Here is a 25,081-nt window from a genome sequence, read left to right on the forward strand (position 1 = left end):
AAAGAGCAAATCAGAGTAACAGACAATAGAAATTTAGACTGTACCGTACCAATGGTGGCAGACCTAGCGAACCGCTTAGTGCGCTTAGGACAATTGGAGATAGCATGAGTGGAATCACCACAATAAAAACATAGCCCATTCCGACGTCTGTGTTCTTGCCGTTCAGCTCTGGTCAAAGTCCTATCACATTGCATAGGCTCAGGCCCATGCTCAGATAGTACCGCCAAATGGTGCACAGCTTTACGCTCACGCAAGCGTCGATCGATCTGAATGGCCAAGGACATAGGCTCATTCAGACCAGCAGGCATGGGAAACCCCACCATGACATCCTTAAGGGCTTCAGAAAGACCCTTTCTGAAAATTGCTACCAGCGCACATTCATTCCACTGAGTGAGTACCGACCACTTCCTAAACTTCTTACAATATATCTCCGCTTCATCCTGACCCTGACACAGAGCCAGCAAGATTTTCTCTGCCTGATCCACTGAATTAGGTTCGTCATAAAGCAATCCAAGCGCCAGGAAAAACGCATCAACATCACGCAATGCCGTATCTTCTGGCGCAAGGGAAAATGCCCAGTCTTGAGGGTCACCACGTAACAAAGAAATAATGATCTTTATTTGTTGAACAGGGTCACCTGAGTAGCGAGGTCTCAAGGCAAGAAACAATTTACAATTATTTTTGAAATTCAAGAACTTAGATCTATCACCAAAAAACAAATCAGGAATTGGAATCCTAGGCTCTGACATCGGATTCTGATCCACAAAATCTTGAATGTTTTGTATCCTTGTAGTGAGATTATCCATCCAAGAGGACAGACCATGAATGTCCATGTTTACACCAGTGTCCTGAACCACCCAGAGGTAAAGGGGAAAATAGAGACAAAACACACTGCAAAGAAAAAAAAATGGTCTCAGAACTTCTCTTATCCCTCTATTGAGATGCATTAGCACTTTGGGCCACCTGTACTGTTATGACCTGGTGGTATATTCTTGTACATAGGGGCGCTATTATAGTAGTTATATTCTTTAACATTGGGGCAGTATTATAGTAGTTATATTCTTGTACATAGGAGACAGTATTATAGCAGTTATATTCTTGTACATAGGAGCAGTATTATAGTAGTTATATTCTTGTACATTGGAGCAGTATTATAGTAGTTATATTCTTGTACATAGGATCAGTGTTATAGTAGTTATATTCTTGTACATAGGGGCGGTATTATAGTAGTTATATTCTTGCACATAGGAACAGTATTATAATAGTTATATTCTTGTACACAGAGGCAGTATTATAGTAGTTATATTCTTGTACATAGGGGCAGTATTATATTAGTAATATTCTTGTACATAGGAGCAGTATTATAGTAGTTATATTGCTGTATATAGGGGCAGTATTATAGTAGTTATATTCTTGTACATAGGAGCAGTATTATAATAGTTATATTCTTGTACACGGGCAGTATTATAGTAGTTATATTCTTGTACATAGGAGCAGTATTATATTAGGAATATTCTTGTACATAGGAGCAGTATTATAGTAGTTATATTGCTGTATATAGGAGGCAGTATTATAGTAGTTATATTCTAGTATATAAGGGCAGTATAAGGCCGGAGTCACACATAACTTACAAAAATACGGTCCATTTTTTACTGCCGAGATACGCAGAAATGTTCCCGAACAGTGATCCGAATATCATCCGTGTATAATGCGAGGTTACGATTTCTTCTCAAAAAAGTACCCATGTGTCATCCGTATGGCATCCGTATGGCGAGATTTTCTCGCCGGCTTGCAAAATGGGCATATAATGGATTCATAGGCTTAAATATTGAAAAAAAAATATATATATATATATATATAATAATAATAATAATAATAATAATAATTTTTATTTATATAGCGCCAACATATTCCGCAGCGCTTTACAAATTATAGAGGGGACTTGTACAGACAATAGACATTACAGCATAACAGAAATACAGTTCAAAACAGATACCAGGAGGAATGAGGGCCCTGCTCGCAAGCTTACAGACTATGAGGAAAAGGGGAGACACGAGAGGTGGATGGTAACAATTGCTTTCGTTATTCGGACCAGCCATAGTGTAAGGCTCGGGTGTTCATGTAAAGCTGCATGAACCAGTTAACTGCCTAAGTATGTAGCAGTACAGGCACAGAGGGCTATTAACTGTATAAAGTGAATGAGAACATAATGCGAAGAACCTGTTTTTTTTTTTTTTTTAAATAGGCCACACAGGGATCGTTAGGTTAATGCATTGAGGCGGTAGGCCAGTCTGAACAAATGAGTTTTTAGGGTACGCTTAAAACTGTGGGGATTGGGGATTAATCGTATTAACATAGGTAGTGTATTCCAAAGAATCGGTGCAGCACGTGTAAAGTCTTGGAGACGGGAGTGGGAGGTTCTGATTATTGAGGATGCTAACTTGAGGTCATTAGCGGAGCGGAGGGCACGGGAAGGGTGGTAGACTGAGACCAGAGAGGAGATGTAGGGTGGTGCTGAGCCATGGAGTGCTTTGTGGATGAGGGTAGTAGATTTGTACTGGATTCTGGAGAGGATGGGTAGCCAGTGTAATGACTGGCACAAGGTAGAGGCATCGGTGTAACGGATGGTGAGGAATATGATCCTGGCTGCAGCATTCAGGACAGATTGGAGCGGGGAAAGTTTGGTAAGAGGGAGGCCGATTAGTAGAGAGTTACAATAGTCCAGACAAGAATGAATAAGTGAAACAGTAAGAGTTTTTGCAGAGTCGAAAGTAAGAAAAGGGCGAATTCTAGAAATGTTTTTGAGATGCAGGTAAGAATTAGAATATATATATATATATATATATATATATATATATATATCTGAGATGCACATATAAACAGTATATATATATATATATATATATATATATATATATATATATTTTTTTTTTTAGAGAGTTAGATAGCAGAGAAGCCGGTAATTCATTTGTCGGCTTTTGCTGAATCATTACAGAACCCGAAAGGATATGAGACATGGTTTACACACAGTAAACCATTTCATATCCGTTATATTTTTATATATCCCTCCCTAATAATGTTAGTAGTGTGTGTGTGTGCAAAATTTTGGAGCTGTAGATGTTAAATTAAAGGACTAATTCACTGAAAAAACTGGCGTGGGCTCTGCGCAATTTTCTCCACCAGAGAGGGAAAGCCAGTGACTGAGGGCAGATATTAATAGCCTAGACAGGTACCATTGTTATTGCCCCACCGGTTAAAAAAAAATCTGCCCCCAGCTATCTGTAAGATGCGCCAATTCCGGCACTTAGCCTCTCTCTTCCCGCTGCCCTGTAGCATTGGCATATGGGGTGATAAAAGGTTAATGTCCCCTTGCTATTGTAAGGTGACATCAAGCCTGATTAATAATGGAGAGGTGTCAATAAGACACCTATCCATTATTAATCCAATAGTATGAAAGGGTTAAAAATACACACACACATTAAGAATAAAGTATTTTAATGAAATAATGAAACACAGAGGTTTAACATCTTTATTGCGCTCTCGATCCAAGCAAAGCTCTCATGACCGCGTATCGCCAAAACAGGGTCTTTCCCGTACTCAATCTTCCTGACCCCCACCCCCTCCCCAGGGGGCCATTCTCCCCTTCTCCTGTAAATTTAAATTAAACACCAACACGTAAATTTCTTTGGATAATTTTGGCCACAGCGGCCATTTTATTAAACAAACAATAACATAAATAACAACATATATACCATATGTAAAAACCTTGAGGGGAGGGTTCTTGGGGGTAAGAAATCTGGCTCAAAAATAGGCATAAAGCCACCACCAACTTTAAAACCAAACACTTCTTTACCCTCAGCCGTGACCACCAGCTCAAGGGCACCATGTAACCCATTTCGGGCAAACCAAAACCCCAAAGCTCCCGAGGTAAATTCCCCGTCCAGAGCCCGTAAACAAAAGCCAGATCAACCCCGTAAAAACGTCATCACCACCTCCAAGAACCCCACCCCCCACCAAAACTGCCACTGTGACAATGATAACGAAAACTCCCCTCTGGCAATAACTGATTAAAAAACCGAGATGAGAAAAAACCCAACTCCCCGGCTACCCCCCCATCAAACTGTTCACTTAAACTAATCCACAATAAAGGGAGGGAGGGTGGGCTTCTCTCCTGATGATTCACCTCACAAGTGATCCTTCCCGCACTTCTCCAGCCCCTGCCTCCTTTCCCCACTAGGTCCACCCCTTATTCAAAAATTTCCACCAATCCCCTATAAGATCCCTGTTTTTATTCAAAACTCTAAAACTCCCTTCTTGGCAACGCAGTCATGTGGGGGCTTTCATCCAGCTGCGCCCATTACAGCCCCCCTTCTTGACCGCGTATCGCCAAAACAGGGTCTTTCCCGTACTCAATCTTCCTGACCCCCACCCCCTCCCCAGGGGGCCATTCTCCCCTTCTCCTGTAAATTTAAATTAAACACCAACACGTAAATTTCTTTGGATAATTTTGGCCACAGCGGCCATTTTATTAAACAAACAATAACATAAATAACAACATATATACCATATGTAAAAACCTTGAGGGGAGGGTTCTTGGGGGTAAGAAATCTGGCTCAAAAATAGGCATAAAGCCACCACCAACTTTAAAACCAAACACTTCTTTACCCTCAGCCGTGACCACCAGCTCAAGGGCACCATGTAACCCATTTCGGGCAAACCAAAACCCCAAAGCTCCCGAGGTAAATTCCCCGTCCAGAGCCCGTAAACAAAAGCCAGATCAACCCCGTAAAAACGTCATCACCACCTCCAAGAACCCCACCCCCCGCCACACACGAACAGCCCTGACCACCTCAGGCTCGTGAGTGCCCCACCGCCACCAAAGCTCTCTCGACTCCTTCCTGTAGCCCGAGTGCCCATAAATCCATACCAACATCATTAAGATGCACTCCATCATCCCTCCAATAATTGCCAATCCCATCCTCCAGCTCCAAATGTCTAACGGCAATACCCCCGTTCCGAGACACAAATCCTGCCACCGCCCTATTCAGCTTCACCCGGGCTCTATTGATTCCTCTATGGGACCGTACATCACGCCACTTCCGCCTTGGTACAATGTCCGACCACACCGTCATAACACCCGGGAAAGATACCCACAACCGTAAAAAATCAAAACGAATGTCTCTGATCAACTCCCTCACTGGCCTAACTCCCAAATCATTTCCTCCAAGGTGAACCACCAAAATGTCCGGGGGTCGATCCAATCTAGCGGCGTTGGCAACTGCCGGCAACAAACTCCGCCATAACATACCCCGGAATCCCAACCATCTAATAACCACCGAATCCCTTACAAAGCCTAATTGCCTACCATTTCGCCTGACATCCGCACGAAGCGCCCCCCAATGAACAAATGAATGTCCGATAATCCATGCCAGGAGGGAGGTTCGACCTGAAAAAACACAACAATGATTAACACCATAACAAGGCTCTCTCCCCCACAGACCTAATTCCTAATATAAGACAGATATCGATCCGAACTCCATCTGCCTATTCTTTTGATCACATCAACGCCTAGGCCCAGACCATCCGCCTCGGACGCAGCACCAATTCGAAACGAATGCGACCCGAAATTCTTCGGGTCAACACCCAACGATCCCAAACCCCTCTTCAACAGCGCCGTAAATTGGTAGCGCGACAAAAATTCCCCGTTCTGATGTCGTAACAAAGGGCCTGCCCTCAGTGCCGACAGACGCCAATAAGATTCCAAACAGTGCTGCGGGCACATCCCGCTACCGTCAACTCTCCCCAGCACCACTCGCCTACCCCTACCAAGCTGATCAGTCTTAGAACGCCTGATCCAAAATACAATACCTCCTGCCCAAAAGTCAACATCTTCCGCTAACAGACCACCCACCTTATTTTTATTTGGGGACACCAGCTCCCCCAGGCGCAAAGCGCCAAAGAACGCTAAAGAGAAGGCTAACCTAAACAATACAACCTCAAACTGCGAACTACAAATACCGCCCAAAGCCTCCCCAAGCCGTTCCAGCATACCAAAAGAAATCGGCCTACGCTTATCAAAAGACACATTGCCCTTCCGAAAACCCTTCAAAGCCTGCCTTATCAAAAAATTTTTTGTCAGATCAGCTGAACCTTGCAACCGAAAACCAAAGGCCAGACCCGCAACAACTTTGTTTAACCTCGAAACGGACCATCCCCATTCGGCCGCCTTACCCATCAAAGCCAGCAGAGCCATAATCTTATCGCCGTCGGATTCCACTGGGCCGCATTGGACCAACCAACCTTCCCACATCTCCCAAGCCGCTGCATAATCCGACCATGTCCGGCTCGACAGTGAGGCCTGTATCAAGCGACCTCCCCTTCCGCAACAATCTGCCACAGATGCGAAGGACATCCCGCTCCTGTAGGTTCCGAATCTGGCGCCAGTTCCCGGAATCGGTCCCACTGAAAACGAGATAAAGCATCAGCTATATTGTTTTGGACACCTGGTACGTGCACCGCCGAAATCCACGAATTCAATTCCAAACACCTCAACACCAATTCCCTAACCAACCTAATCACGGGGGGAGAAGAGGAAGATAAACTGTTGATAACTGACACGACACTCAAGTTATCACAATGGAATCGTACCCGACGATCCTTAAAATTCTCGCCCCAAATAAACGCTGCCACTACAATTGGGAACAACTCCAACAATGCCAAATTTTTGGTTAGCCCGTTTTGCCGCCATTCTTCCGGCCACACTCCGACACTCCATTTGCCTGCACAGTAGGCCCCATAACCGGCTCCCCCTGCTGCGTCCGTATAAATTTCACAATCAAAGGCGTTCAAATCCTCCTGCTGAATCAATGATCTGCCATTATAATTTTCCAGGAAACGCTGCCAAACCAACAGATCGTCCTTGTGCTCCCGGCTCAAACGTATGAAATGATGAGCTGCACGGACTCCCGCCGTAGCTCTGGACAACCTTCGGCAAAAAATCCGGCCCATAGGCATGATCCGGCACGCAAAATTTAAGCGCCCTAGCAACGACTGTAACTCCTTCAACGTCACTTTCCTCAATTTTCCGATTCTGGACACCTCCTGCTTCAGCAACAACAATTTGTCGTCGGGCAACCTGCATTCCATCTTTCTAGAATCGATAAGAATCCCGAGAAAACTTAAGACCGTACAGGGACCCTCTGTTTTCTCCTGCGCCAAAGGGACCCCGAAATGCCCGGACACCCATTCCATGGTGGCCAATAAATTACCGCACACCGCAGAGTCCGGGGGGCCCACAAACATGAAGTCATCCAAATAATGAATGACCGAAGCAACATCAGAAACGTCTCTAACAACCCATTCCAAAAAAGTACTGAAAGTTTCAAACAACGAGCAAGAAATGGAACAGCCCATCGGCAAACACCTGTCTAAATAAAATTCTCCATTCCAAAAACAACCTAGTAACGGAATGCTCTCCGGATGCACCGGCAGAAGCCGAAAGGCAGACTCGATGTCTGTCTTCGCCATCAAGGCCCCCGCTCCGTACATACGAACCCATTGCACTGCCGCGTCGAACGACGTGTATACAACCGAGCATAATTCCTCCGCAATGCCATCGTTAACAGAACAACCTTTTGGGTACGATAGGTGCTGGATTAAACGAAACTTATTTGGCTCCTTCTTGGGCACCACCCCCAATGGAGAAACGATCACCCCTTCCATAGGCAGCGAACTAAACGGGCCCGCCATTCTTCCTAACTCCACCTCTTTTGCTAACTTACTCGAAACAACATCCGCATGTAAACTTGCTGACCTCAGATTTTTTGTAGAAAAGGGGACCGTATGATTCGGGTGAGGAATCCTAAAACCTTCAGCAAAACCGTCCCTAATCACCACCGCCTTCAACCGGTCCGGATATCTACTTAGATAAGGGGCCATCTTTTGAAGCCTCACCGGCGTCACCCCCATGACCGCTACCCCCTGCTGGCTTGCCCCTTGCTTTTCTGAAACATTTTGAAGCCCTGTGTGAAGCTCCGCTACAATGGGAACACACGTGCTTAAACCTGCAGGTATTGCCATACTTGCACTGGCCGTCATTGAACTGCCAGCACGTGCCCGTTTTTTCCTTCGCCCCTTGATACCCCTGTCCTCCTCCTCCCCCTTGTCCTGATTGCTGACTACTACTCCCCGCGCCCCCTTGAAAGGACTGCCCGTACCTCACAGGGGCCATCACCTTCAGCCACAATCCAATGTCCTTATGCTCCCATTTTATCTCAGGCCTAACCGCCTTCCGCTGCCTGAATTGTTCATCGTAACGCAGCCAAGCCTGGCCCCCATACGTACGATGTGCCTCACCAATAGAATCAAAGTAACAGAAAAGACCCGAGCAATTTTCCGGGAATTTTTCTCCTATCACACTGGCCAAGATAGCAAAAGCCTGTTGCCAATTAACAAACGTTTGCGGAATCAGGCGCCAACGCCTTTTTTCCTCCTCTTCCTTTTTGCTATCATCTTTTTTCCCTTTGTCCAGATTAAATTTTTCCAAAGGGAGGAGGGAGAAAATCTCAACAAATTCATCCTTCCAGATCTTCTCCTTCACCTCCTTCTTTAAATGGGCACCGAGGGGACCCTCAAAGCACACAAAGACCTCCCCTTTTGCCCGATCATCCAACTTTATCTCATCCTTCTTACCCGCCTCCGTTTGAACCGACACTGACACCCCAGCTGCCTGGGCCGCCGCGGCCGCCCCAGACCTCACTAATTCACCGGAGCCCCCTCCCCCGGCTGTACTAACAGGATCCACCAACCAAGCCCCAGCAGGTGACCCTCCCATATTACTTGCTGGCCCCGCGTCCAATCGCCTCAAAATATGCGACATACCTGCCAAAAGCTCTCTAACGCCAGGAAGCCCAGAACCAGCGTCCCCTACCCCCTCCACTAACCCCACCGTACCCGGCACCGAAATAGGAATAGACATGTACTCACGAGGCTGCGCAGGTGCTGTGTCCCCACCAGCCGTGTCTCCGGAATCCCGCTGTTCGCCATCTTCTGGATGTTCGCTCTCAGATCCGGGGTCGTCGCTGCCGCTGAATTGCCCCAGGCCCGCGCCCCTGGCCTCCACGTCACCAGGGGGGACCGAGACTGGCGATACACTCCTGTCGCTGGACCTCCTGGCGGATCTTGACCTGACGGCTGTTTGCAATCCACCTCGGCCTCCTGGCCTACTTGCCCGACCGGCACCTGCCCCACGACCAACGCGTCCCGGGCCCAGCTGAACCACCGATGCCAGCCTGCCCGTCGCCCTACTCTGTCGTCTCGTGCCGCTGCCAGGCCCACCTAGGGGAGGTGAGCCCGCCGCTGTCACCGCTGCTCCATAGCTCCCCCTCACTGCTGCCGTCGCTGGACTCCTGGCTCCTCCTGTTGTCGCCGCCGCTGACTGTGCTGTAAGTCTGCTGTCCCTGGCGCCGCTGGGGGGCGCCGCACTTCCCCTCGATCCCGGACTAGGCCGCACTACCTGTGCGGCCCTCACCGCTGACGTCGCTGTGCTCCCTTCTCCTCCTGACTCTGCCGCCGCTGCCCGCGCTGTGCTCCGGCTGCTTCTGGCACCGCTAGAGGGCGCCGCACCGCCGCTCGCTCCCGGACTAGGCCGCACTTCCGTTGCGGCCCTGGCTTCCGCTGCGGCCCTGGCATCGGGCCGTGCCTGGCTGGTCGCCGCTCCACGTCGCCGCCTCGCGCCGGCAGAGCCGCCGGGTGGATTCCTGCCGGAGGGGGAGACGGGCAGGATGGTCGCGCCGCGTCCCGCAGCCCCCGCAGGGTCCCCGGAGGGGCTCCGCGGCCTGCGCCTGCCGCGCGGTGACATGTCGGGGGACAATCTTTCTGGGGGCCGGGTTCTCCTGGTCCTGCTGCCCCGGCTCCCGCAGTCGCCCAGCAGCCTGGTGAGCTGCTCTTCCAGCCATCCATCGATCCTGGACCTGGATTCCCTGCGCAGCTGCTCCACGAGGCTGTCTATGGAGGCCATGGTGAGTAGCTGCACACTTCTTCTCTCCTGATGATTCACCTCACAAGTGATCCTTCCCGCACTTCTCCAGCCCCTGCCTCCTTTCCCCACTAGGTCCACCCCTTATTCAAAAATTTCCACCAATCCCCTATAAGATCCCTGTTTTTATTCAAAACTCTAAAACTCCCTTCTTGGCAACGCAGTCATGTGGGGGCTTTCATCCAGCTGCGCCCATTACAGCCCCCCTTCTTTCTCCTGTAAAAAATTCCAAAATAAAAAACCAACAATATCCCATTCCTTCAAATAATAGAACGAAGAAGTACCAAGCCATAAAATAACATAATTTGATTATATCAAAATAATTAAACAAGTACATTAAAACATTTTTTTATATAAATATATTTTTTAGTACCTAGTGGGAATAATACTATGCAAATGAATACCACCATGTAAAGGCAAAGTAATGCTGATGGAAAAAATGTAGAAACATAGCATATTTATAGGGAATGTTTCAATTGATCAAATAATGATCAGGGTTAATAGTTGCAAAGAGGGTAGCAGGAGCTAAACTACCAGGCTTCCCAACAATATTGTAACCCTAAAAAAACTGGCATCTAGCATATACATAAAATGTCCCAAAATGCATCCAAAATTTATGCAGGGAAAGGCAATTTTGTAAAGAGGCTTGTGACATATAGATAATTACTCAGTAGTACAATAGCCAAATTTTCCAAACGTGAATGTAATATTCCAAGAAAACATCAAGGAACATTACCTTTAGATGGTGTTGGCACCCCGACGCGCGTTTCGCGTATAGCTTTTTCACAGGGAGATATGCTATGTTTCTACAATTTTTCCATCAGCATTACTTTGCCTTTACATGGTGGTATTCATTTGCGTAGTATTATTCGCTAGGTACTAAAAAATATATTTATATTAAAAAAATGTTTTAATGTACTTTTTAAATATTTTTGATCTAATAAAATTATGTTATTTTATGGCTTGGTACTTCTTCGTTCTATTATTTGGTGGTATTTTGATTTTGGAAGCTTTTTGCCATTGGTCTAGGCAGTATTTTTCTTTGTTGCACAATATCCCTTACCTGTCCACCGTACAATCAAATCCCACACTGTATATCCATCTCAAGGGGTTAATTAGTTTACAACATGGAGCGGTGCTAATGCTACCGTCCGGTAGCATGGGAAAGTTTCTGAACATTTTCAACACTGTCAAGTTCACCACATCAGGTGGGGAGTCAGCGTATGCTCAGTAACTGCTGCTGAAGTTACTTAGACTGCGCTGACTCCCCACCTGATGCGGTGAACTTGACAGCCCGGGGAAGGCAATAACCATGGTCCCTCTCTAGGCTATTAATACCTGCCCTCAGTCAGGGCCGGCTACAGGTTTTTGAGGGCCCCGAGCGAAAGAGTCTCAGTGGGCCCCCCTCTTTAACACATACCACGATTCATGATGCCCAGATACGGCAGAGAAATGTATAGTACAATGCCAGGTTTCACTTCTTACATGAGTGACAGCTATTGTAGATTCTGCAGTGTATATATACAGGACAGGAGGAGTGGTACTGTGCAGTGTATATATACAGGACAGGAGGAGTGGTCCTGTGCAGTGTATATATACAGGAGGAGTGGTACTGTGCAGTGTATATATACAGGACAGGAGGAGTGGTATTGTGCAGTGTATATATACAGGACAGGAGGAGTGGTACTGTGCAGTGTATATACAGGACAGGAGGAGTGGTACTGTGCAGTGTATATACAGGACAGGAGGAGTGGTACTGTGCAGTGTATATACAGGACAGGAGGAGTGGTACTGTGCAGTGTATATACAGGACAGGAGGAGTGGTACTGTGCAGTGTATATACAGGACAGGAGGAGCGGTATTGTGCAGTGTATATATGCAGGACAGGAGGAGTGGTACTGTGCAGTGTATATACAGGACAGGAGGAGCGGTATTGTGCAGTGTATATATACAGGACAGGAGGAGTGGTACTGTGCAGTGTATATACAGGACAGGAGGAGTGGTACTGTGCAGTGTATATACAGGACAGGAGGAGTGGTACTGTGCAGTGTATATATGCAGGACAGGAGGAGTGGTACTGTGCAGTGTATATACAGGACAGGAGGAGCGGTATTGTGCAGTGTATCTATACAGGAAAGGAGGAGTGTTACTGTGCAGCGTATATACAGGACAGGAGGAGTGGTACTGTGCAGTGTATATACAGGACAGGAGGAGTGGTACAGTGCAGTGTATATACAGGACAGGAGGAGTGGTACTGTGCAGTGTATATACAGGACCGGAGGAGTGGTACTGTGCAGTGTATATACAGGACAGGAGGAGCGGTATTGTGCAGTGTATATATATACAGGAAAGGATGAGCGGTACTGTGCAGTGTATATATACAGGACAGGAGAAGCGGTATTGTGCAGTGTATATATACAGAAGGAGTGGTACTGTGCAATGTATATATACAGGAGGAGAACATCCCAGAGAACTCCGCAGTGCAGGCTCCTGGAGCCCCCCGGATTTCTGCAGCTGCACCCCACATCCCAGAGAGCTCCGCACTGCAGGCTCCTGGAGACCCACTGGAACTAATGTAGCTCAGTCATCTCCCGCCACAGAGAACACGCAATGTGCAGTCACCCTCCCAGGGTAGGTCCCGGCAGCCAGCTTTACCTCACAACCAGGCTCATATCCACTCTCTGCACAGACCAGACTCCGGAGCACTGCAGCCAGCCAGGGGCGGAGAGCAGAGCAGGAGAACGTGCTCTCTTCGCCCATAAAGTCACGGCTGGCCGGCTTAACCCTTATGTGCCTGCTGCCTGTCTGGCTGCGTGAGTAAAAAGATGATTGTGCCGGCAGCTGTATCAATGACAGCGTGAGTGGGCCCCCCTCTCTCGCCAGGGCCCCGGCAGTTGCCCGGGTGCGCCGGGTGCTGACGCCGGCCCTGCCCTCAGTCACTGGCTTTCCCTCCCTAGTGGAGAAAATTGTGCAGGAGCCCACACCAGTTTTTTCCATGAATTAATACTTTAATTTAACACCTACAGCTCCAAATTTTTACACACACACACTGCTAACATTATTAGTAAGGAACATATATAAATCTAATGGAAATGCAATGGTTTACTGTATGTAAACCATGTCTCATATTCTGTTGGGTTCTGCAATGATTTTACAGAACCCGACAATTGAATTATCGCCTATTCTGCTATCTAACTCTCTATGAAATATATATACAGTATATATATATATATATATATATATATACATATATATATATATATATATACTAGATGGTGGCCTGATTCTAACGCATTGGGTATTCTAGAATATGTATGTATGTATGTATATAGCAGCCACATAGTATATAGCACAGGTCACGTAGTATATAGGAGCCATGTAGTATATAGCAGACACACAGTATATAACATAGCCACGTAGTATATAACACAGCCCACGTAATATATAGCACAGCCCATGCAGTATATAACACAGCCCACGCAGTATATAACATAGCTCACACAGTATATAACATAGCCCACGCAGTATATCACTGCCTAAGTAGTATATAACACTGCCCACGTAGTATATAGCAGCCACGCAGTATATAACACAGCCCACGTAATATATAGCACAGTACACGCAGTATATAACACAGCCCACATAATATATAAGACAGCCCACGCAGTATATAACACTGGCCACATAGTTAATAACACTGCCCACATAGTATATAGCAGCCACGCAGTATATAACACAGCCCACGTAATATATAGCACAGCCCACATAGTATATAACACAGCCCACATAGTATATAAGACAGCCCACGCAGTATATGACACTGGCCACGTAGTATATAGCAGCTGCGCAGCATATAACACAGCCCACGCAGTATATAGCACAGCCCACGAAGTATATAGCAGTGTGGGCACCATATCCCTGTTAAAAAAAGTAATTAAAATAAAAAATAGTTATATACTCACCTGCCAGCGTCCAGCGAAGCTGTCCTGCTGCGCGCGATGCTGCCGCCAGCTTCCGTTCCCAGCGATGCATTGCGAGATTACCCAGATGACTTAGCGGTCTTACGAGACCACTAAGTCTTCCGGGTGATTTCGCAATGTATCTCTGGGAACAGAAGCTGGAGGCAGCCGCGCGCGCATCGGCGGACGACGGAAGATGAGAATAGCTGTTTTTTTATTTTTTCATTATTTTTAACATCATATCATTTTACTATTGATGCTGCATAGGCAGCATCAATAGTAAAAAGTTGGTCACACAGGGTTAATAGCAGCGTTAACAGAGTGCGTTACCCGCGGCATAACGCAGTCCGTTAACGCTGCCATTAACCCTTTGTCAGCGCTGACTGGAGGAGAGTATGGAGCGGGCGCCGGGCACTGACTGAACCGCAGTAGGGAGGGACTAATTCTCGGCTGGACTGTGCCTGTCACTGATTGGTCGCGGGCTGGCCTGGTGGCCATGACCAGTCAGCGACGCTGAATTTCCATTATAGACAGACAGATGGAAGTACCCCTTAGACAATTATGTATATAGATATATGTGTGTCAATGACATACGTATATATATATATATATATATACTGTATATATATATATATATCAAGAAAATAAAGGGAACACTCAAGTAATCCTAGAACTGAATGAATGAAATATTCTCATTGAATACTTTGTCCTTTACAAAGTTGAATGTGCTGACAAAAAAACACAAAAAAATACCCTAAACTTTGCTGCTTGACTAATCAAGCTATCTATCCGCTATTCCCCGGTCTCTCCATTCTGTCAATCCCTTCACTGGCTCTCCTTTGCCCAGAGACTCCCGTTCAAAACCCTAACCATGACATACAAAGCCATCCACAACCTGTTTCCTCCATACAACTGTGACCTAGTCTCCCAGTTCTTACCTGCACGCAACCTCCTATCCCCATAAGATCCCCTTCTCTACTCCCCTTTTATTTCCTCTTCCCAGAATGATTTCTCCTTACTCTGGAACTCTCTATCCCAAAATGTCTCTCGACCAACCAAGAAAACCTTCCAAAGGAATACCTACCTCTTCTGACAAGCCTGCACGACCAGCTCTCTCCTCACCTACTGCATCCTCATCCATCTCTTGTAGATTCTGAGCCCTCGCGGGCAGAGTCCTCTCCTCCTGGTGATTCGTTTTGTTCAAGAATATTGTACTTGTTTTTTGTTATGTACACCCTTTTTCACATGTAAAGCAACATGGAATAAATGGTGTAATAATAATAATAATAATATTTTCACAGATGTGACTTTATTAGCGAGTAGGTCTCTCGCAATGTCATGACACATGTCACCAATCACTAGGCTTCACCTTATGTCATGAAACATTGAAGAGTATTGTGTAGGTGGAAGACCAGACTGGAGGGAGGGAGCTAATTGTGCTGGGAGGAGAGCTGCACAGAGGAATAATTGAGGGCATATGATGTAATTTTTTTTTTATTCCTTACATTTATTATACTCTTGGATCTTGTGAGACCTCAGAGTTTAATGATGGAAAGCAAATAAATTCAATGCGAATTTCCTGAAATTCGTGGTATCACATAAATTCAGACGTTTTGAAATTTGATCCGTGGTTCACAAAAAAAACTTGCCGAGCCCTTTTTCTCACATTGTTGAAGCATCAGAGAGGAGGCTAATGCTACTTTGTGTGGCAGTGTGGAACTCCCCATAATGCCCTGCAACTATGACATCTAGCAGATTATCATATCTTGTACAGTGGTGGTCAGTACCTGGGCCATAACAGATTAGTGGTTCCCAGTGGAGCACAGTTTGTACAGCAGTCATTTTCCACCTCCGGAGTCACTGGATAAGGCTAGTTTCACACTAGTGTTTAGCCGGGCCGCGGAGGGATGCGGTCTTCCTCCATGAAGCTCCGCCCACTGCCGTGCCTCTTCATTCAGCTCCGCCTATGGCTGCATGCGGCATGCACACCCTGTCTTTAACATTGGGTGCGCAGGCCATGCTGCTGTATGCGGATGCCGCTGCAAGTATCATTTTGATGGTGCAACGACCTGCGCCGAACGCAACAAGTTGCAATTTCGTGCAGATGCCGCCCCGTTAAAATGACGGATGCGGTGACATCCGCATACAGTGGCATGGCCTGCATACCCAATGTTAAAGACAGGGTGCGTACGCCACATGCAGCCGTAGGTGGAGCTGAATTAAGAGGAGCGGCAGTGGGGGGAGCTTCACGGAGGAAGTCAGCATCCCTCCGCGGCCCGGCTAAACGCTAGTGTGAAACTAGCCTAAGTTTGTCTCTTCTGTGAAGTGTAAGCTCTTATGGTCAGCAGGGTCTTCTCTCTTTCCATTAGCCATCACACTCGCAGTATTTGGTCAGTATTTTACCTCAGTATTTGTAAGCCAAAACCAAGAGTGGAACAAATAAAGGAAAAGTATAATAGAAACACGTCACCACTTCTGTATTTATCACCCACTCCTGGTTTTGGTTTACAGATACTGAGGTAAAATACTGACCAAATACTGCTAGTGTGACGGCAGCCTTACTCTCTTTCCTCTGCCTGACGTGTGTTTTTTGAGCAATTACAAGCTTTCCAGAATTGAGAATTAAGATTCAAAATTTTGTCGTAAAATTGGGCAAAGTGGAACTTTAAAAGCTCATCTCTAGCTACATGTTCCTTGTCTTCCAAGAGAACTACAGATGCTCTTTTTTACCTTTCAGATAAATGTTTAAAATTCTCCTCAATTACCATCAAATCTATGTTGTAGAAAACAATAAAAAAGAAGAGGGCGAAAAGAGGAGCAGGAGGAAAATAGTACCGACAAATGTTGAGCAAATCGCTTTAGGAAGCTCCAAGAAGTGGAAAATATGAACAGCAGAACTCATTCAGCATAGCTCATACAGTACGTGACTAGATGTAAAAGTCTGGAAAAAGTAGTGTAGAGACAGAAAATGTATGTTTTATTCTTAGTAGGGTCTGCTTTAAAATATACATGTACTGTATACAGTGACTTGCAAAAATTTTCACCCGCCTTGGCTTTTTGCTTATTTTGTTACATTGCATCCTGAGTTTAAATAGTTTTGTAATCCAATTTGTGATGCATCAGCACTAAATAGTTGGTGAAGTGAAGTGAGAAAAATATAGACATAAATTAAAGTTATGGTATCAAATAACTTAAAATTTTGCAAATTAGGGAGACAAAAATCGCATATAGGGTCTTATCCTCAGATTAAGTGTGTTTTTTTTAACAGGGAGCTTCTCACATGATGGTATAAAGCAAAAGAATGTGCGTATCGGCTGCTGCAAATCCACGGGCCGCCCTCGCGACCTTCTCAGAGACGTTGTACAGCATAGTTTGTGGATTAAGTCCACGCTGCCACAATGATACAGATTCGAATGTAATAAAAAGCTTTGGTGGTTTATTCAACGCGTTTCAAGGTCTAGCTGACCCCTTCATCAGGAAAATACCACAAAGACAATTTCTGTATCATTGTGGCAGCGCGGACTTAATCCACAAACTGTCCTGTACAATATAACTAAAAATTTGACGTGCATTTTTCTTCACCCCTTTTGCAATGAAGCCCCTAAAAATTTTGGAGTGCAAGCGATTACTTTCATAACTATGGGGTCACACCAGCGTATAGCATCTTATGCGGCAGCATCGGATGAGATATGCTAATAACAGTCGGCTCCTGCTCGGCTGCTAGCGGGAGCCGAGTGTCATGCTACTGTGCTCCGATACTCTCGCATGACAGGATCTGAACACAGCTGCGGAGGAGATGGAGAAAATAGTGTCTCCATCTCTTCTGCTGTTGGTGTTGGTGTATATCGCACTGCACTTGGGTGATATCCATGATGTGATGTTTTATCTCATAGCACTCGGCCATGTTATATGGTAGTCTGTCTCCGGCCTAAGTCACATGATTAGTGACAGGAAGTCCACCTTTGCGCAATCTAAGTCTCACATTTTCTGTCAGTATATACACTTTCCCTTTTCTGAATGGCCACAGAGGCTACAACACCATTAACAAGAGGCACCACTAACCAAACACCACCTCGAAGACCAAGGAGATCTCCAAACAAGTCAGGGACAAAGTTGTTGAGAAGTACAAATCAGGGTTGGGTTATAAAAAAATATCCCAATCTCTGATGATCCCTGGAGCACCATCAAATCCATTATTATCAAATGGGAAGAACATGGTACCACCGCAAACCTGCCAAGAGAGGACCGCCCACCAATACTCTTAGCCAGGGCAAGGAGGACATTAATCAGAGAGGCAGCACAGAGACCAAAGGTAATCCTGAAGGAGCTGCAGAGTTCCCAAGCACAGACTGGTATATCTGTCCATATGACCACAATAAGCCGTACTCCATAGAGGTGGCCTTTATGGAAGAGTGGGCCGAAAAGGGCTTTACATTCAGCTGAAATTTACTGCAGCGCAGAGACCCGCCGGCTTAGCTCAATCAGAGTCCGGCAGCTAAGGTCGGTTTGCTCGTGATAATTGGCACATGACAGTGATGTCACGTTCTGCCTGTGTTTACCAAAGTCAGCATCCTTCTTCTGCGCTGGCTATACACGAGGTTGCCACAAGTCGTCAGAGCAGGGGAAAGTAAGACTAATGATTTGTATCTTTTTAAAATGTGCTAGTGAAGAATGAAAGGGACCCAGGATGAGGGGCCTTATACTAGAAAGAGGGTTAGGATGGGGAACATCATACTAAAAAAAAAAAAACAGTATTGGATGCACTGCACCAGGATGGGGGACATTATACCAGGATGGGGGAAATTATACCAGAATGGAGGACATTGTTATAGGATGTGGGGCAATATTAAAGGGAACCTGTCACCTGAATTTGGCGGGACTGGTTTTGGGTCATATGGGCGGAGTTTTCGGGTGTTTGAGTCACCCTTTCCTTACCCGCTGGCTGCATGCTGGCTGCAATATTGGATTGAAGTTCATTCTCTGTCCTCCGTAGTACACGCCTGCGCAAGGCAAGATTACCTTGTGCAGGCGTGTACTACGGAAGACAGAGAATGAACTTCAATCCAATATTGCAGCCAGCATGCAGCCAGCGGGTAAGGAAAGAGTGAATCAAACACCCGAAAACTCCGCCCATATGACCCAAAACCAGTCCCGCCAAATTCAGGTGACAGGTTCCCTTTAACTGCAAGTCCCAGAATGGTGAACATTATTACTGGAAGAGGACTAGAAGGGACATTATTACTGCATGTTGCCCAGGATGGAGGACATTATTACAGGAAAGGGTCCAGCAAGGGGGACATTATTAAAAAAGGGCCCAGGGTGGGAGACACTAATACATGATGGGGAACATTATACCAGCAAAAGGTCCAGGATGGGTGACATTGTTATATCATGGGGCCCAGGATTGGGGACATTATTACAGGAATGAGCCAGGATGGTGCAAATTATTACATGGAGGGTGAACATGCATGTCTTTATATAATCCAGAACTCTATAAGGGCTTAGGATGGGCAACATCACACCAGGGAGAAGCCCAGGATTTGAGGCATTGTACCAGGATGGGTGACATTATACCAGGATTGAAAAAAATTATACAAGGAAGGGGCCCAGGATGGGGGACAATGTTATTGGATGTGGGTCAATATTACTGTAAGGCCCAGAACAAGGATTATTATAATTGATAAGGGGCCTGGATGGGACATTATTACTGAAAGTTGCCAAGGATGGAGGGCATTATTATAGGAAAGGGCCCAGGAAGGGAGACATTGTTAAAAAAAAGGGACCTTGATGGGGAACATTATACCAGGAACGGGTCCAGGACAGGGCACATTTATACATGGAGGGCGAACATGCATGTCTATAGGTTCTAGAACGCATCAAGAGCTCATGCATCTGACCAACATGTAGGCGGTTGCCCAGGTAAAAATTTTGCATTAGGGCTCATTGGACACTGGTAATGCCACATAGTATGGCCAATGAGGTAGCACAAGGGACTTATTTCTTATAATTCCCCATCTAGAGGCTTCCACTACAGTATGTATGATAGCAATATTAAGCTTCTATATGAGAGACTGGCTCTCCTAAATGAGATAAGGTTGGTACAGAGTCTGATTTGGAATGATCCAATGCATGCTCCCAAAAAATTTTTTTTCCACAGTAGAAAAAACTATTTAAAGCTAGTAATCTATGCTCAAGTTACAAGAATCTTTAGTGACTCCTAAGGCGTTAGCTTCAAAAGTTTGACTTTAAGATATAGCTTCCATTTTCTGAAGGGTATGTACACAGACGTTTATTTTAGGTGGCTATTAATGTCCATTTTTCCAGTGGAAGACCCTTTGGCCGGGGTCACACTTGCAACTGCAATACGAGAAACTAGCGCGAGTCTCTCGCCTCAATATCCGGCTGTGCCACCGGCACTCGTGACCGGAGTGTGCGACTGCATGTATTTCTATGCAGCTGAACACTCCGGTTTTAAATGCCAGTGGCAGTGCTGGTATTGAGGTGGGAGTTTCACGCATTGCAAGTGTGACCCCGGCCTATGGCAACCTAGGCCTTCTTATACGTTAGTGTGACTCCGGCTTAAAACTGCATCAAGGGTGTCTCACCCTACCGGTCACAGCCTCCTGAACACTGATGAGGGGCAATTACCCTTAAACAGTTGACTATACATGGTTGTCTTGCTTGGCTAATATCCCCAGTCATGTTATAAAGCTTCTTAAAGATCATCACTGCTAGGGAGTGATCACCAATATTCAGATTGTGTTACAGTTTCTTCCTTCTGGGAGCATGATTAAACTAATACATAGCTTTATTATTTGAGTACTTCATGGCAGCATTAACCATCTAATGTGTAATGTGACATTAACTGTAATGTTAGTCCAGGTTGGGTGGAGTAAAGAGGGCATATAGGAACGTAGTTCTTGTTTATTAGGCAGTTGATGGATAGTTATTAAAGAGATAAGAAGTATTGCTGATTAGGGAAAGGCCACAAGTCGGGGAGCGTGTTTTGCGACAGAAGATTTTAAGACATAGCAAGTTCCAGACCAAATTATTATACAGTACAGCAACTGATCTAACATGACCAGAGCGCAGAGATTGGAAGAGTAGAATGAAGGTCCATGTCATCTGCAGTGAGCACCAGCCGTGGGATAAACAGAGCTGAGGGAAGAAGCTAGAAGGAATGTGCTACAGAAAAATATTTAGAATTGAGTCCTCAGTGGTTGATACCTTTTAATGGCTAACTGAAAAGATGGTAACAAATTGCAAGTTTTCAAGACTACACAGGTTTCTTCATCGGGCAAAGACTAAAAGAAATTCTGAAGAATCACATATTTATGCACAACATAGCACAGAAAAAAAAAACAACCATGGATAAGACAGGTGACATGAAGCAGAATTACCATGAGTGATAAACAGTTATGTCCATAAATATTGGGCCAGGTCTTAGATAAGGATTGTTTTATTGTCCTCTGATTGGGGTCTGGTTCTGTTGTGATGACCCCTCATAGTCTGAGGGGCAAGTTCCTTAGTTGATGTAAAAAGACATAAATCCATGCGACACATTCATTCCTGCTGATGGAGAGGACAGGGAGCTCTTGACAATGATGCTTCTTAGATTTGGGGGCCGCCTAAAACACAGTAGAGGGGGGTCTAGAAAAATGGATTGTAATCGGGCATCTTTTTGAGGTAAAGGTTGTAATTTCCATGCAGCTCCCCTTAGCACCTCCAGATTTGGATTGTAGGTAACTACTAGAGGTACCCGATTATTTCCTTCTTTAGCTTTGTAATGTAGCAGGTGATTCCTTGATATTCTGGTGGCTCTTGTAATCTGGTTTTTAATTATTCTTGGATGGTAGCCCTGATTCAAAAAGGTCTTTCTGAGGCGACCAAGGTGTTCATCCCTATCCATTGGGTTGGAACATATACGATTGTATCTGATGGCTTGGCTGTAGACAATAGAGTTTTTTATGTGTTTTGGATGGAAACTGTCCCATTTAAGGTATGTTGGACGGTCGATTGGCTTCTGATACAGGGATGTCTCTATTTTATTGTTCTGCAGCTTAATGATGGTGTCCAAAAAGTTAATTTCAGTACAGGAGTAGTTGAGTGTCAAGTTGATGGTAGGATGAAATTGATTAAATTGTTCATGGAACATCTTTAGCTGTGGCTCAGACTCCGTCCAGATGATTAAAATGTCGTCACTGTAGCGGTAGTACGCCAGAGGCCTGATGGGACATGAGGACAAAAAGTCGCTTTCAAGCTTGGCCATGAAAAGATTAGCATACTGTGGGGCCATTTTACTTCCCATTGCTGTGCCAGTCTCCTGTAGATAGATCTTCTTGTCAAATTCAAAGTAATTGTGAGTGAGGATGAATTTTATAAGTTTCACCACAGAATCAGCATCTGTCCCTGTGTTTTCCAGGAAGAATTTGCAGGCATTTAATCCATCTTGGTGTGGGATATTGGAGTACAAAGATTCCACATCCATGGTGGCCAAGATGGTTCCTTCTGGTAGAGGACCTATTGCTGATAGTTTATTCAATAGGTCAGTTGAGTCCTGAATGAAGCTGGGTGTATCCTTTACCAGGGGTTTAAGAAGACCCTCTACCCATCCAGATACCTGCTCAGTAAGGGTGTCCAGTCCACACATGAAATAATTGGTCTTCCTGGGTTTCCAGATTTGTGGATTTTGGGAAGCATGTAGAATGTCCCTGTTCTTGGACTTTCTGGTATCAGGTCATTGGCTCTTATGGATTCGTCGGGCAGACAAGATACCAACTTGTTTAGTTCCTTATAATAATCCTGTGTAGGATCCGACTCCAATTTTTTGTAGTAGCGTGTGTCCATAAGTCGTCTGTTTGCTTCCTTCATATAGTCTGATATGTTCATCATGACTATTGCACCTCCCTTGTCAGCAGGTTGGATGATCATTTCTTTGTTGGTTTTCAATACAGAGTGTTAACCTGTTCTGGAGGTTTAGAGAATTCCTATTCTGACAAGAGGTACGTCCTGTATTGAAGGAAAAAGAAAGTGAAGGTCAGTGTTAGGAAGCTTTAAAAAGCACTCTGTCCTCATGAATAATACCAGTACCATTTAAATGCCGGGTGTAATATACGCAAGAGAAGAGCCTCTGTATGATACAGAAAAAATGTACTAAAAGTGTTGTGCCTGCTATTGCTTGTTACAGTTTTACTTAAGAAATTCCAGTAAAGAAGTTTTTATCTTTTTACAACTGCCTCTGATTTCACTGATTCCTCTCATGTTTTCAAGGTCTCCGTACCATCTAACCACTTGTGGCCTGAAAACGAGTAAGCCGCAAACCTCCAGATCGCACACACAAACTCAGTACTGCAACAGGATGTATAGGGACCACAAAGCAAACCGCACCAAACATTTACATGCCTATTGGAGGGTCAGCATGGCTAATGTGACCGGTCTGTGGGTAATAATAATAAATAAATAATAATCTTTATTTATATAGCGCCAACATATTCCGCAGCGCTTTACAGTTTAACAGTTTCAAACACAGCAGTCATAAGTAACAACGTTAACAATACAATAAAGCAAAATAAGAGGACCCTGCTCGTGAGAGCTTACAATCTACAATGAGGTGAGGGAGATACGGAGTGCAGGAGTGTATTTACAATGATGTATTTACAATGATGGTCCAGCCATCTTCAGGGGGTGGGGGGTAGATGGAAACAGTGAATGGGCTACACACACACAAACATAAAATGACTGATTAGTTAACGTGGTGGACTGCTCTGAACAAATGAGTTTTGAGCGAGCACCTAAAACTATGCAAATTGTGGATGGTCCTAATATCTTGGGGTAGAGCATTCCAGAGGATTGGTGCAGTGCGGGAGAAGTTTTGTAGTCGGGAGTGGGAGGTACGGATTAGTGCAGAGGTTAGTCGAAAGTCATTTGCAGAGCGCAGCGGTCGGCTAGGCTGATAGACCGAAATGAGGGAGGAGATGTAAGGGGGTGCCGCACTGTGGAGAGCTTTGTGGGTGAGAACAAGTACTTTGAATTGCATCCTGTAATGAATGGGTAGCCAGTGTAATGACTGGCAAAGAGCGGATGCATCTACATCTAGCGGGTGCACAGCAAGCAGCAATGCAGTCCCTGCCATCGCACCAGCAGTAGTACTTATTTTCAGAAACTTATGCTACAGGTCCTGTCATGTGAAATGGGATCAGGTAGTCTGTACTTGGTTTCACATTACTATGTCTTGGACCCTCACGACCCCATCTCTAGTCCCACAGTTGTCGTTCTTTGGACCACTTTAATCAGTATTAGCTACTGCAGCAGGGAATACCTCACAAATCCTTGTAATGGTTGAAGATGCCCTGATGCAGTTGTCTAGAGATCACAAACTGCACTTTGTCAACGACAGACAGATATGATTCTCCAGGTCCATACGATTACCACATATGAAACCTGTATACTTTCTTAACCCCTTAGTGACAAAGCCAATTTAGTATTTAATGACCAAACCAATTTTTACAATTTTGACCACTGTCACTTTATGAGTGTTAGGGCTAGCGGAACGCACCGAGTAAATAGAGATGTTTATTGATATTGGTGCGTTCGCAGCCCGGGGTCCACCGTGCAGGAGTACCTGCTGCTAGCAAACGGCGGAGCTATATGGCGGTATAGACTAACTCAGTTAATTCACTGAGTAGCCGTGAAAGGAAAGCACTGTGCCGTGTTAGACTCCACAGAGGCACAGGCTAACTGCCCAAACAGAGAGCAGTCAGTGGTCACACAAACACACAAAACTCCTGGCCGGAGGAGCCAACATTCTAGGGGCTTATTTCAGCCGGGTCCCTGAATACACTCAGACTCAATCTCCTCGCCGGAGGAGCCAGCATTCTAGGGGCTTATTTCAGCCGGGTCCCTGAACACACATACATGTGACCACACTGGCGCAAAGCACATAACATAAGACAATACTAGCGCATGGCCGTGCGGTCATGCGCAGTTTATATAGTTGCAGCACAGGAAGCTGCTACTGAAGTTTTTGCCCTTTCAGGACCTTCCAGAAGGACCAATGGAAAGTGCTGCAGTACCTGAGCATGTTTTG

The 25,081-nt window shown here is 45.4% G+C and overlaps 1 protein-coding gene across 1 annotated transcript; it reads right to left on the reverse strand.

Moving 5' to 3' along the window:
- Positions 1 to 5,407: 5,407 nt before the first annotated feature.
- On the reverse strand, positions 5,408 to 7,552 carry LOC138657612 (uncharacterized). The gene is made up of 2 exons (XM_069745355.1): positions 6,301 to 7,552; positions 5,408 to 5,446 (listed from the first exon to the last, which is right to left on the reverse strand). The coding sequence occupies exon 1, from the start codon at positions 7,546 to 7,548 to the stop codon at positions 6,364 to 6,366; it is 1,185 nt and encodes a 394-aa protein (XP_069601456.1). The 5' UTR covers positions 7,549 to 7,552; the 3' UTR covers positions 5,408 to 5,446; positions 6,301 to 6,363.
- Between the last annotated feature and the right edge of the window lie 17,529 nt (positions 7,553 to 25,081).

This window comes from Ranitomeya imitator, chromosome 1, assembly GCF_032444005.1.
Source record: "Ranitomeya imitator isolate aRanImi1 chromosome 1, aRanImi1.pri, whole genome shotgun sequence".
Taxonomy (NCBI): domain Eukaryota; kingdom Metazoa; phylum Chordata; class Amphibia; order Anura; family Dendrobatidae; genus Ranitomeya; species Ranitomeya imitator.

Coding starts and splice junctions, on each gene's coding strand:
- LOC138657612 (XM_069745355.1), bottom strand. CDS start 7,548: ATGTACGGAGCGGGGGCCTTGATGGCGAAGACAGACATCGAGTCTGCC.